The 14,955-nt window shown below is 38.3% G+C and overlaps 1 protein-coding gene and 1 non-coding gene across 9 annotated transcripts in view; both read right to left on the bottom strand.

The window, feature by feature from the left end:
* Positions 1-884: 884 nt before the first annotated feature.
* On the bottom strand, positions 885-987 carry LOC113601597 (U6 spliceosomal RNA). The gene has a single exon (XR_003422893.1). It is a non-coding gene; the product is annotated as a U6 spliceosomal RNA (small nuclear RNA).
* Positions 988-7,149: 6,162 nt separating this feature from the next.
* Positions 7,150-14,955, bottom strand: part of BRMS1L (BRMS1 like transcriptional repressor) — a 35,378-nt gene continuing 27,572 nt past the window's right edge. For 2 of the 8 annotated variants that reach the window (XR_008299367.1, XR_008299371.1), the window contains exons 10-11: positions 10,278-11,416; positions 7,150-7,746 (exon numbers count right to left, since the gene is read on the bottom strand). Coding sequence is in view for 2 of the 8 variants with exons in the window: in XM_015061588.3 (XP_014917074.1) it covers positions 13,904-14,021 (118 nt within the window). In the remaining 6 variants the exon portion in view is untranslated. Of the gene's footprint in view, positions 7,747-10,277; positions 11,417-12,413; positions 14,022-14,955 lie in introns of those variants that run through there. The other 6 variants (XM_015061588.3, XM_015061587.3, XR_008299369.1 and 3 more) reach the window with 5 other exon arrangements.

Here is a 14,955-nt window from a genome sequence, read left to right as displayed (position 1 = left end):
TTCAAATGTTTGGTTTTTTTCAGGAAAATTTTCTTAATTATAATATTTAGTATTTGTTCTGTTCCTTTACTTTGGCTTTCTTCTTCAAGGATGCCATAATACATGTAACTAATCTTCTTTGTCCATCCTCAATATTTGTTCCTTCCTCTTGACTCCCTTCAATCTCATACTTGATTGATTTTTTTTGTTGTTGTTTTTTAATTTTCCTCCTTCACCTTCTGTTTCTTCCAAGGCAATATGTAATGGGTTTGTTCAGTCTTGTGTTCCTTCTAATTGTCTTCACTTTTGAAATTAATTTTTTTTTATTGTTTATTCCTTGCTGAGTTGTCACCTCATTTCTGAGTTTTTCTAATTATGATATATAGTAGACACCCATTATCTGTGGGGAATCTGTTCCAAGGTGCCCAGTGGATGCCTGGAACCACAGATAGTACCAAACCCTACATATACTATATTTTTTCTATACACACATACCTATGATAAAGTTTATAAATTAGGCACAAGAGATTAACAGCAATAATAAAAGAGAACAATTATAACAATCTACTGTAATTAAAGTTGTGTGAATGTGGTCTCTCTCTCAAAATATCGGACTGTACTCACTCTTATGACGATGATGATGATGATGTGAGATGACGAAATGCCTACATGATGAGATGAAGTGAGGGGATGATGTAGGTGCTGTGACACAGTGTTAGGAGACTACTGACCTCTGATGATATGCCGGAAGGAGGATCATCTGCTTCGTGACCACAGATAACAGAAACCACAGACAGCGAAACCATGAATAGGGGTGGACTACTACTGTGTTTTGTTTTCTCAGGTCTTGTAACATTTTAATATCTTTCGTCATTTTGAAATAGTAGATCACAGGATTTTTGTGTTTAAATATGGAATGCTTGCAAACGTGCGTGCCATCCTTGAGCAGGGACCATGCTAATATCTGTATCATTCCAATTTTAGTATATATGCTGCCAAAGCAAGCACAATAGACGACAGTTCTGATCTGTATTGTGGGCATGTCTTTCTGGCATAGGAACAGTAGTGTACTTCTCTTTCTCTTTTTATTATAATAAGTTTGTATGGGAATTGGCCTTAATACTTTTTAGTTATTTAATTTATTTTGTTTATTCATTTTTGAGAGAGAGAGACAGAGCAGGAGCAGGGTAGAGAAAGAGACACAGAATCCGAAGCAGGCTCCAGGCTCTGAGCTGTCAGCACAGCACCAATGTGGAGCTCGAACTCATAAGCTGTAAGATCATGATCTGAGCTGAAGTTGGTGCTTAACCAACTGAATCACCCAGGCACCCCTCAGTTATTTTTACATAAAAATGGTTTTTCTGGGGGCGCCTGGGTGGCTCAGTCGGTTAAGCGTCCGACTTCGGCTCAGGTCATGATCTCGCAGTTCGTGAGTTCAAGCCCCGCGTGGGGCTCTGTGCTGACAGCTCAGAGCCTGGAGCCTGTTTCAGATTCTGTGTCTCCCTCTCTCTCTCTGACCCTCCCCCGTTCATGCTCTGTCTCTTTCTGTCTCAAAAATAAATAAACGTTAAAAAAAATTTTTTTAAAAAATGGTTTTTCTGGCACCTACACTAAGCAAGTTACGGGAAACCTTCTCTAACATCACAGAGTTCTCTGTTTATTTGTTTTTGTGTGGGACTCAATAATACAGTGCCTTAAATCATGGAAAGAGCCCAAATGTCCACCAACTGATGAATGGATAAAGAAGATGTGGTATATACATACAATGGACTACTACTCAGCAATGAAAAAGAATGAAATCTTGCCATCTGCAACGATGTGGATGGAACTGGAGGGTATTATGCTAAGTGAAATCAGTCAGTCAGAGAAAGACAGATATCATATATTTTCACTCATATGTGGAAGTTGAGAAACTTAACAGAAGACCAAGGGGGAAGGGAAAGAAAAAAATATATTAAGTTACAAACAAAGAGGGAGGCAAACCATAAGAGACTTTTTTTAGATCTTTCTTTTTTAATGTTTATTTATTTTTGATAGAGAAAGAGTGCAAGTGGTGGAGGGGCAGAGAGAGAGGGAGGCACAGAATTTAAAGCAGGCTCCAGGCTCTGAGCTGTCAGCACAGAGCCCGACGTGAGGCTTGAACCCATGAACCGCAGGATCATGACCTGAGCCTAAATTGGAAACTCAACCAACTGAGCCACCCAGGCGCCCTGTAAGAGACTTTTAAATACAGAGAACAACCTGAGGGTGGAAAGGGGGAAGGAGGGGGAAGAGGGGAAAATAGGTGATGAGCATTGAGGAGGGCACTTGTTGGGATGAGCACTAGGTGTCTTATGTGATGAATCACAGGAATCTACTCCTGAAGCCAAGACCACACCGTATCACTATATGTTAGCTAACTTGACAATAAATTATGTATATAAAAAAACAGATCTGAAAAAATAAACGTGACAATTTAAAAAAATAATACAGTAGCTTGTTTTCTGAGCTTTTCTTCATTCTATTGCCATACCCCACTTTAATCTACACCTTCTCTTTTCTTCATCTCTGTTGTCTCTATCCTGCTCAATTTTAATTCCATTTCTTCTTTGGAAGCATTTGACTATACTTAACCTTTTGTTCCTCCACAGACATTTCCAAATCAAGTCTGTCAGTTTCCTGGAAAAATCCATTAGAATTTATTTTCTATATTTCATTTGAGTATTTAAAAATTATATATATCTCAGGACTCCTGCATGGCTCAGTTGGTAGATGGAGCATGCATCTCTTGATCATAGGGTCCTGAGTTCAAGCCCCATATTGGGCGTGGAACTTACTTTAAAAAGAAAAAAAAAGGCAACAAATATTATATATGTATCTCTTTCATACATTAGAAGGGTAAATACTGTTTCAAGATAGTTTTGTTTTAGATGCATGTTTGTATATGTGTGTGTAAGCACACATGAATGTTTTAGGACATGTAACCGTGTCAAAAAGTATGGAAACCACTGCCCTTGGTCATCCAGAAGGCTATTGCAGCACTGATTCCCCTTTGGGCTCCCTCTTTTCCATCTGGTGTTCATTTTCTTATTGACTGTTTTAAAACCACCTTTTATCGGGGCGCCTGGGTGGCTCAGTCGGTTAAGCGTCGGACTTCGGCTCAGGTCATGATATCGTGGTTTGTGGGTTCGAACCCCGCGTCGGGCTCTGTGTTGACAGCTCAGAGCCTGGAGCCTGTTTCGGATTCTGTGTCTCCCTCTCTCTCTTCCCCTCCCCTGTCCATGCTCTGTCTCTGTCTCAAAAATAAACATTAAAAAAAAAAAAAAAAAACAACCTACCTTTTATTTCTGGGCTCCATACAGATCTCTAGGGGAGAACTACTGACAGTGGTGATGGAGTCTGAAAGGGGGCTGGGAGAAAAAAAAAGCCAGGAGTTTCCTGCCTCCCTCAAATTTCACACCACAGGACCATCTCTTACACATCTGTTCATGCAGTCAGCAGGGAACTGCTGCTGGAATTTTTAGCTAGCCTTCTCATCCCTTGCCACACGATCTACAGGGTTGTAAAATTAGACAGTAAATCATAAGAGACTAAAGAAATGTTAGAAATGTCTTCACTCTTAGGAAAACAGTTTGAAGACAAATAGTCTAGGCTCCTGCTGGAATTCTAACAGATAAACCTCAAAGCGCCCTCTGCTGGCAGCCAGTATTAACCACCACTAGTCAACAATTACAAAATAATGCAGACTTCATTGGTACATATTTTTAAGATGGTGATCACACACAGGGATTTATTTATAGTTATTTATATTTACTACTATATTCTACAACTAAAAAAATTGAATTAAAGCACCACAAGTTAAAATAGCTCTAACTCATACAGAATCTACAATTTTGTTCTGTTTTGTTTTTACTACAAGTTTTCAAGTATTACAAACAAATCTAAATGATATTTGAAGATGAAATGGACTAGTCATTTATAATTGTTGAGAATAGTGCTTGATTCAGCAGCATATATAATTGTTGGGAATAACTGTTACACTGTTTTGGACATTTTTATTATGAACAGGTGTAGTATTTCTGGAATAAGTATATGCTGTGTGTCGGTGCTTCTAACTTCATATTTTTCCCTGGTCAAAACAAATAAACTCATAACTATCCTCTCTCAGTCTTTATGTAAAATTTCTAACTGCCTAAGAGAGATTATCATAAGGAAGAATAAAGACAAATTCTTGGATTTATGAAAATTAAATTTGCATTTATCAAAATTAAGAGTAGTTTATTACTATAGTACAGCCTTAAAATAAAGTTAAATGAAATTATATGGAAGAATGAAATAACATCTTGAAAATTTAAATCATTCATTTTAGTACTTTCTAAACTGATACTTATTCATATATTAGCATAGTCATAGAACATATTTAAAATACCAACATCAAACACCAAATATCTTGCTCGACAAAATTAACTACTTTTTTGTGTGTATTTACACAATGATATACACAGTACTTGGCTAACTTTTTCCTAGAAAGATTATAAAAATTTTATAGTTCCTCATTTTCAAATCTTGTGCCTATCTATGTACTGAGGTCACTAAAACCTCACTATAACTTTGGATATAACCCAATGCACCGGAGACCGTATTTATCCTCAAGAGAAGAAACTATGAAACAATCTAGTTCTAGATCTTTACACAAAAGATCAATAAAGTAATTTATTTCCCAATATAAATATTAATTAATTTGCTATTTACAAATCCTCTATATTAAATTATTAGTTAGGCCATTCCTGATTAATAAGTCTAGAGAGTCTATTGATTTAAGTAGATCATTGGGTAAAAACACAACTGTACAAAATTCTATTTTAAGAATGTTGAGGATAAAATTGGGACAGTGTGGGGCAAAAGGTTACCAACAAGGTTATAAATTTCATAGGCAAATATAAACTGTTTAATGCCACATCCTTTCAGAGCACTTTGGCTTGTATTAAAGTTCTGATGTTTCCTTTTGTTTAATTACATTATTTGTTTCTATAGTAACTCTAAAGCATATAATCCATTGCAATGTTCCTAAGCCTTTTACATGGTGACTTCTTTTCAGTCAGTAAACAGTAATAACAATATAATCCTTGTTTAGATCTTCATCTTCTTCCTGAAGATCCCTTAATTAGTACACAGCAGAATTAAATGCAACTGCAGTCTCACTATGCAATTTTGAATAATTAGAAGAAAAAATACAAATTCTAAACTAAGTTCCTAAGTTTTCTAGGAATTTACTGCCACCTTCAGGTTTTAATCAAAATGCATTAGTATTACAGCTTTTACATTTTTAGGAGTCCCTGGTTAACGCAGTAGAAATATTAACATTATTTTCTGGTTTTGAAAGCAGAGCGCTAACTTAGATTGCAGTATAAATGTCTTTCATGAAACGTGCTTTCATTTTGTCTTGTCTTTTATGATTCTTCTATAACATGTAATTGAAAATCAAAGCCTACAGTTTGTTTTACCAGTCATTACAACTATAATTACACACTGGGAGCTCCCAGAAGACTATCCAAAATATACTTAAGGATCTTTAGGTTAAATCTAATGAAAAACCCTTCAACAACAACAAAAAAAAACTGTCTTAAATGTTCCATGTCTTTAGCCCTCTAGCTAAAGACCACCAGGAACATACCTGTAACTGAACAAGATGGGCCTCTTGCTCATTGCAGTGAGAGAGAACACATATCTGAGGGAACTGTGGGTGTCTGAGAAAGAAGGTGTTAAAAAAAAAGGACTTACAGGGGCGCCTGAGTGGTTCAGTCAGTTAAGCATCTGACTCTGGTTTCAGCTCAGGTCATGATGTCAGGAATCGGGAGTTCAAGCCCATGTTGGGCTCTGTGATGACAGCAGGGAGCCTACTCGGGATTCTGTCTCTCTCCCTTGCTCTGTGCCCTCCCCCCCACCCCCCACCCCCCGCCTCTCAAAATAAACTTTAAAAAAAGGACTTAGAGAATTGTATCATATAAGGAGTTTTTGGTAGGGTTCAAAGAAGTGTCAGGAAGTGGGGGCAATTCTATGATTGTGTATCTTAATTAATCTTATTTATAAGACAGGAAGTATGAAACAAGGCCAAAGATGTAATTGATAAAGCAGCAGCAGTTGGTCATATTAGCACTAGGGGGTAGGTTTAGTATTTTTGTTGTCTGCAGACTGGCCTTGTTTCTATCTATAGTTAAACAAGATTATGAGAGGAAGAAGGTCTTGTGTTCTTTGTCTCACTTCATCAGAGTCATAGAGTGGCCTTGTTTGATGTGGGTGCTTTATGAGATTGTTTCTATTCAACAGGAGAACGCCGAGGCCCAGCAGCGAGGGCCAGGCAGTTCCTGGTTTCCTCCTTCTCATGTGTGCATTTGCGACTCTACCAATATCTTTAGTTTTTATTCCTTGAATTTGTGGTGAAATTATAAAAGTTCATTATCCTTTCTAAGATGAAAATCAACAGAATATGAAGCCCTAGTGTTTGTGATAAATGTTACAAGGGCCAGAAACCCAACTCAGGGGTCGTCAGGCATGTAGGAGGGGGAGCTCTCCTCTCTGCTCCCAGTCACGGCCCAAGCCCAAGGGAGCTCTTGAGGGAGCTCTCAGCACCAGTCATGGCCCAAGGCCGCTCTCTGAGCAGGAGTGCCAAGGCAGGGGGAGACCCGAGGAGACACTGCCATTCCGGCCTCTCTGCCTGCAACATGCCTCCTGTTCCCTCACCTGGTTCTCTGGACTTTCCCTTTTTTCTACCTCCATTTTGAGCTTTAAAAGATTCTCTGAGATTCTGGCCCTCTATTGGTTCTGTTCCTGCCAAGTGAATAAACTAGGGCACAGCAGGACCTATTATTTACAGTAAAGGAACGGTGTGTGTATGCTGCTGCAATTCTCGTTTTCTTTTCTGATATAATATGTCATGGTGATCATTCCATATCAGCCCCCACAGATCTCCTTCATCCTTTTTAATGACTGCATGGTATTCATGTTACGGAAACAACCATGTGCTATTCCACCGTATGGAACTGTTTAACAGTTAGATTTTCTCCTTTCCTTCCTTCTTTCTTCTCTCTTATCAAACAAGGCTGAGGTGAATCCTTTTGGACATATAGTTTTGACCCTGGGAAAGAGTATACTTGTAGCATAAATTTCAAGTAAAACTGCTTAGTCAACTGGTGGGGGATTTTACAGTTTATTAGGTATTGCTTCATTTTCCTGCAAATAAATTGTACCAATTTACACTCCCACTAACAGTATACAAGGGTGCCTATTTCTCTTTATCAACAGAAACACAGATTCTGGTGATAATTAATTTTCATCATCATTCTTCTCCCTTCTCTTTTATTGCTGGTTTTCCTTCACGCTGCGTAAGCCGTCCTTTCAAGCCCTTTTAGAAGTTTTTGCTCGCTTCATTGACTTTAGCTACCACTTGTGCTGTCACAATCCCAAATTTAAATCTGTGCCCTCACCCAAGTTATATATTGTTACCTGCTGGGCATTTCCATCTGGCCGTCACACCTTTTGAACTTAACACATAAAAAAGAAACACAAATATTATCTCCTTTGCATCCCTCCCCCAGTCCCAGCTGTACTCCTCTTGTGTTCCCACCCTTGATTCATGCAATGATCCACCCAAATTCAGACCTTAGGGATGCTGGGGTACGTGATTAAACTCATGGCCTTCAGGGCAAGACTAACTGCGAACTCTGCCACTTACCAGCTGTGTGACCACGGGCAATTTCTTAACCTTTGTGTGCCTCACAACGTCCTCATCTGAAAATGAAAATAATGACACCTGATGTTTCATAGTGTTGTGAGGAAAATCCAGTGAATTAATATATGCCATGAGCTTAAAACAGTGCCTGTGACATGATAAATCCTACGTAAGGGCTATTTATATATTTCGACCCCTCATAGATTTTAACTCGGAAACATTTTCTAAAATCACCCTTTTCTCCTGTGCCACTGATGCTACCCTAATTCAAGCCTTTAGTATATTTACAAGGATGATTGTGATGGCCCAACTGGTCTCCTTGCTTCCTGCCCTTTTCTCAATAGCAAATGTTATATTTCTAGAACCCAGAACTGTTTGTTTTTGGTTTTGTTTTACACTTCCTGCTGGACCTCAATTCTTTTATCTGCAGAGCACTGCAGTTCCACTTTTTCCAAGAAAGGCTTTTCCCCCAACCATGTGGCTCCCACCGGAACACCTGTTTCTCTCAGGCTCTGCCAGTCTTGGTCACAGTTGTTTCGGTGGGCATATAACTCAGGCTGCCCCAATTAGAACCTTCGCTGGGATCTCTCAAGCTGCAACGGTGGAAATAGAATCAGTCTCCCTCTCACATTGATACCGACCGGGAAGGAAACAAAGTTTGAGAACGACAGGAAATTAAGTTTCCTGAGCTGTGGAGAAAGATGACACAGAGAGCCGAAGACACGGAAGATGCGTAATTTCTTGGCATTTAACTTCCTGCTTCCAGCTGGCCCACAGCCCATCTGAACCCTGATCTTCCTCGTGTTACATGAGTCTTCTAATAAATTCCCCTTTGTCTATTTTTCTGAAGTTGGTTTCTGACCCTTGCAAAATTTATCACAAACACTAGGGCTCATATTCTGTTGACTTTCATCTTAAAAAGGATAATGAACTTTTGTAATTTCACCACAAATTCAAGGAATAAAAACTAAAAGATATTGGTAGAGTCGCAAATGCACACGTGAGAAGGAGGAAACCAGGAACTGCCTGGCCCTCGCTGCTGGGCCTCAGGGTTCTCCTGTTGAATAGAAACAATCTCGTAAAGCACCCACATCAAACAAGGCCACTCTGTGGCTGTGATGAAGTGAGACAAAGAACACAAGAACCCTTGGGCATGAGAGGGTGCAACTCACATGGGTGTGTAGCAAAGACCCAGGCCAAGCTGACCCTGTGTAGTAGATACTGTTGTTATAAATACATATATAAAGTATAAAATATAGATTAACACTGTGGGGTGTTAATGAAAATGAAAAACTGCCACAGTCTGTGAGTAATTTAAACAGTGCCTGAAGTCTTTTTTTTTAAATCAGTTTTCCTTAATAAGTACAATTGCCCATGGATGTATTTAAACACAATGTACTAAAATCATAAACTTATCGTCAAGTGAGTGAAAGCACTTTACTGATTCTGCCATTAACAATGCCATTTTCGGGGCGCCTGGGTGGCTCAGTCAGTTAAGCGTCCAACTTCAGCTCAGGTCATGATCTCGCGGTCCGTGGGTTCGAGCCCTGCGTCGGGCTCTGTGCTGACCGCTCAGAGCTTGGAGCCTGTTTCAGATTCTGTGTCTCCCTCTTTCTCTGACCCTCCCCTGTTCATGCTCTCTCTCTCTCTGTCTCAAAAATAAATGTTAAAAAAAATGCCATTTTCAAATTCTTTCAATAATAAATGAAATAGGATATTTCTTTTCACATCCCTCTAATATAAGCAGATGTCATTTAGCCTCAGCTGAAGGATCTGGTTTTCTAAGCAGTTTGACATAAATTGTAATCTGCTCCGGTAGAAATGAAATCGTCCATGTGGCCTGCTTCTGGACTAGTGTGCTGGCAAAGCCACCCACTTCAGACCCACATTAGACACAGAAAAATGGATAGGACAAGGAAAAGTAAACTCCAAAGACTGTTATTACATAACTTTTTCCCTTGACCTTACTTGAATATAAAATGTGTCTTTGAAGACAATACATTAGCTTCAAGTTTGGGAGCAAAGAAATTTTAGACTTACAAGTTGCTTTCTAGTGATGGATAGATAGATGCATGGGTAGATGAGTGGGTGTGTGGGTGGCAAGGGAAGGAGAAAGATAAACACACAGTTCTCAAAATGATTAGCAATTTGAGATAAAAGCAACTGTTTTGGAGCACTCCAAATACAAGTTCTGCCACAGTATATTGCCTCTCATAACTTGTGAAAAACCTCACGAGCAGAAATTTCTAATAATATAGGATAAAGAGTAAACATATTAGAATTCTTACATTATGTTCATTTTGTTTTACATGAAAAAAATTAAATAACAATGCTCTGTTTATACATTAAACATAGTTCCTGATACATAGCAAGCATTAAAAATTAAATACTATCACTGGCTGCCCATGTGTCAGGGTCTACTCTGGGAAAGCCTATGGTACAGAAAGAACTTAGAGGGGGGAAGTGGGCAAGACCTGCAGGGCCCATTAACAGAGGAGAGATCTTGGTCAGCGGGGCACCAGGAAAAAAAAGCCAAAAGTAAGACGATAGCAATATATCCAGCACAATACCAGAAATGGGGCAGCCTCACCAGGAAACCGGAGACTCTGAAGTTTCACCAAAACAAATCTTCTGATCACAAGGTGGCTTTACACAGATTTTCCTAGAAGGAAAGAATTGACTTGAGGAGTCAGGTCTCCTTCTCATTTATACTTCCCAATTTAAGTGATTAAATTGACACTTGGCTTCCCCTTCGATCCACTGTGGGTCAGTCAGCCTGACTTACCCAGAAAGCTGTCACATTGGGGCATGTATCAGTTTGCCAGGGCTGCCGTAACAAGATACCGTAGACTTGGGTGGCTTAAACAACGCAAACTTACTTCCTCACAGTGCTGGATGTTCAAGTCCAGGATCAAGGTGTTGGCAGGTTTGGTTTCTTCTGAGGGCTCTCTCCTTGGCTGGCAGAGAGTTACCTTGCTCTATCCTCAGAGTCTCCCCGCTGTGCCCATGTCTGATGTCCAAATTTCCTCTTCTTGTAAGGACATCAGTCAGATTGGATTAGGATCTACCCTGAAATGATCTCATTTTAACTGATCAACCTCTCTAAAGGACCCTATCTTCAAATACAGTCACATTCTGAGGTGCTGGGGGGGGGGGGGGGGTAATGCTTCAGCATATGAATTTGGTGGAGGGGGTGGAAGGGGGGAGGCACAATTCAGCTCATAACAGGATATATAAAGTTCAAGTTTCTGGGCCTGTGAAGTAAAGGGCAAGACTGGGCCACAGTGACCCAATGGGGGAAACTGCCTCAGTTAATCCCACCTGACCTACCAGCCACAATTCCTGAGTTCATCCATAAAGACAATGTAAGGAACATAACGTTTTTCTCTAACCCCATTCTAACCTTTCATGTGCTTTTTAAAAACATTTTAGATTTCCTAATCTTTAGCAATTAAAATAGTTTATATTCCAATTTGGCACGAGACTACATAAATCCTAATTACTATATTCATCCTGCATCCACTTTTCTTACCTTATAAATTCATTTTAGTTCAGTTTTAGTGTACTGAACTTATTCGGTCCACAAACCAAACCTTGGAAATAACAGCTGACATCCTTGTTCTTCTTTTTGAACAATTATCAGTGAGGTGTACACGTTCTTGGAGTGGTGTTTGAGTTCTGAGTAGCAATAGTAATATGTGTATCCGAACAACTTTCACATGAGGAAGGCTGCAATGAGAAGTATCAGTGCTCCGGCAACCAATCAGAGGAGTGTGCTATTAATATTCGTTAATCATTATTAATAATGCATTGGATTAGTGATGGTTGGACTTTTTTTAAGTGGCAAATGGCAGAAAGGGGTGGGCTGAACATGAACTACTAGGAGCGGTGGCAGGAAAGGCCCATAAATTGATCCTAAGACAAAGGCTGATCGTAAACAATAACAGCAGCAGCAACTGATAAATTGTGCTTCACAGATTCTAACAATCCTCCTAAACTAAATCCTCCTAGACTTTTTGACCAGACTCTAATGGCAAACTGCCAATAATAAAACACATTTTATAGTACTTTAATTACAGATGAACATATGCTTACCTGAATCAATGTCAATATTTCAGTTGTTACATGATACAGTATTAGGCTGTATATGTTTTGAAAGTAAAGGCACTAAATCATAGTTTTTGAAATAATGATTTTCTATTTAGAATTTCAGAACATATACAGTACATGTTTATTAACCTATAACATATATGCATTTAAAAAATTTTTTTAATGTTTATTTACTTCTGAGAGAGAGAGAGAGAGAGAGAGAGAGAGAGAGAGCATGAGCATGAGCATGAGCATGAGCATGAGCAGGGAAGGGGCAGAGACAGATGGAGACACAGAATTCAAAGCAGGCTCCAGGCTCCAATCTGTGAGCACAAAGCCTGATGCGGGGCTTGAACTCACAAGCCATGAGATCATGACCTGAGCTGAAGTTGGATGCTTAACCAACTGAGCCGCCCAGGCGCCCCATATATGCATATTTTTAAAATAAGTATTACTTGGCCATCTTGAATATCTATACCCCAACAGAGGTTGAATTGTGGTTTAGGGAAGCAGAAACATCAGTTCAACACTCCAGTTCTCTGTATTTATTCATGTAAATTGGCCCAAATCATTCTTAGAGGTGGACAGGTTGTAACTCATAAAGAACTTATGCACCCATAATTCAAGACACTACAAATGACACTCAAACACATCTTTTTATTATATACTAAATTTAAAAATACAAATCTTATTAAAAATGCTTATGAAACATTGTATACATAAGTACTGTCAAATACTATTGGATTATGACATTATGTACATTTGCTAAGGTTAATTAGAAACAGAACAAAGTACATAACTTTGCTGATAACGAATTTCAGAAGTCAAATATTTTAACATTTGGCAACTGTGAAGTAGTGATCTGCACAGGAAGATGTTTGCAGAGGTAAAATAGTAAGAAAACAAACGGAATAATGCAGATATTCCTGCCCTAAGTGTTAATAAGTAGCTCTCTTCCTCATCCTCTTCAGTCTCATTGTAACAGAAATTAAAGTGCACAAGACCACCAGGAATACTTGATTTGGTTGTACCCTAACATATACTACAGCCAACTGTGCTGCCATATTGAGGGCTTCAATTCTTTGTACTGTTCCTGAGGTTTTAGAAGCTAATTTTGAATGTGGCTAAGGGAAGAGAGGTCAATACTTTCTAAATTGCACCAAGTGGCCTTAAAGTGTAGAAACACCAAAGATAAAAATATTAATTTGGGAATAGATTCAAGAAAATTATCCCTGTCTACTTTGCCCTAGGAATAAAATTAAGATAAGAACCTAGTTTTACCTCTGGAAAATGCTTACTAAAAATCTGTTTCAAAAGATCAGACATGTACAGCAAGCACCACAATACTGTCGGTTACTATTCACCACTTATATACCACATCATAAATACCAGGCACAAACACCTGCCCTCTAAAGGTTCACGAGAAATATAGGTAGAAGCATGTTATTACTTGACACTAATTTTACTAATTAACATTAAGTGTAATTTGTAAAAATAGGTCACCACCATACAATCAAGGAAGAGGAGAAGGAAAGCTGCTAGTCTACAAAAGTGCTCCCTTTAGCTTTCAGACCCAATAGCTTAATGTTGGGTAAAACAAGATTGTAAAGTAAGGCCATCAGTTCTAAATTAGCTGATGATGCCATATATACATACTCACGTATATATGTTTAAATTTCAATTCTGATTTAACACTAATGTACTAGTACAAACCATTTATAGGAAACATTTTAGGAGGCTTATTTACAAACACAATGAGTGACAAAGATACAGAAAATCAAAGAAACTGCAGACAAATATAGCCACTTAGCAACATAGTTCACTAAAGATAAGACAGATTTGCATAATATTTTTAAAAAACAAAGAAAAAAGTTTAGTAAGAAACCCCTACCATATACACCTATTGGTCATTGGACCTAAAAGGCAAATAAATGTAATGATCATGATTAAGTTTTTATTACTGTCTCATTGACATATCAATATGAGGTCTACTCAGAGTACTACCTACAAATACAGTCTCTCATGATTTGATGAGAATATTAAGTTATTGAATACATTTTTAACTCCCATGGCACATCACACTTGATAACACTAATAAGGTAGCTTTAGATAACACTTAAATCATGATTATGAATGTTTAATTGAATATTTTCCTTTCTGTAGCTGTGAAATGTAAAGCTTAGATTTGCTTCCATCAGGCCTCTTAAACCAAACTTCATCATGGTTAATTGTTGTAATTACAGCACTAAAAAAGGGGGGGAGAAAAGGAAGGAATGAATGAATCGCAATATGCCGCCTCCACTCATTTTAGAGTAACTAGTTATAAAACCAAAATAGCTGGACTGTAAGAGTAGATTCAGGTATATAATTACCATTTACCACAATGCTGCTGCATTATCAGCAGGGCATGCTGTCAAAAACATCACATTCAGCAATCCCTTTTCTTTCCTTGATAGACTTGGTCATGTTTACTATTAGAACTATTAAATGCACATCATTCCTACTACATCCCTAGCCCCCCATCACCACCCCAAGAAAACACAGTGGAACTAAGAACACTAAATATATAGTATTACACCTCCAGTTCAGATCAGCCCTGGCTGTAGGAAATCTTTCAAATACCAAACCCTAATTCCCAGTATTTCCCAGTATCAAACCATCTATGGTACTTGTATGGGTTCTTTTTTGACACTACTTATCTAGTATGTAGAAATAGTTTTAAAAATAGATTTGTGTTTAACCCTCTTATACTATTTCATCTCTTTTTAAGTCACATTTATGCTAAGCAGTAAAGAGAATGCCTTAAAAGTAGTAAGATAAAGCAAAGAATCTAGGGGCATCACATATAACCTAGTAATTAGCTCAGTGGGCTTCTATGAGAAAAGTTACTATACACAATGCTCCTAGGATCCTAAAATTTTAAAGATGCAATTACAATTCAAGTAAAACCACATTTGGAAAATGAGTATTCTTCACTAAATACAAACACTTCATTTACCATTCATAGCTAGAAAAAGACACCTTCTTACTGTAGAAGGCTACCACTCTGAGAATTAAATCCTAAACTACTGAAGGAATAGAAACAATAATTAGCATTAAAGTTTCCAAATGAGTGACAAAACTTAGATAAACCAGATAAAACTTAGAAGGCTATAGGGGCACCCGGCTGGCTCAGTCAG

This window comes from Acinonyx jubatus, chromosome B3 (genome assembly GCF_027475565.1).
Source record: "Acinonyx jubatus isolate Ajub_Pintada_27869175 chromosome B3, VMU_Ajub_asm_v1.0, whole genome shotgun sequence".
NCBI classification, from domain to species: Eukaryota; Metazoa; Chordata; class Mammalia; order Carnivora; family Felidae; genus Acinonyx; species Acinonyx jubatus.
The sequence above is the reverse complement of the archived record's forward strand: the minus strand, read 5'-3'. Positions and strand labels throughout refer to the sequence as shown.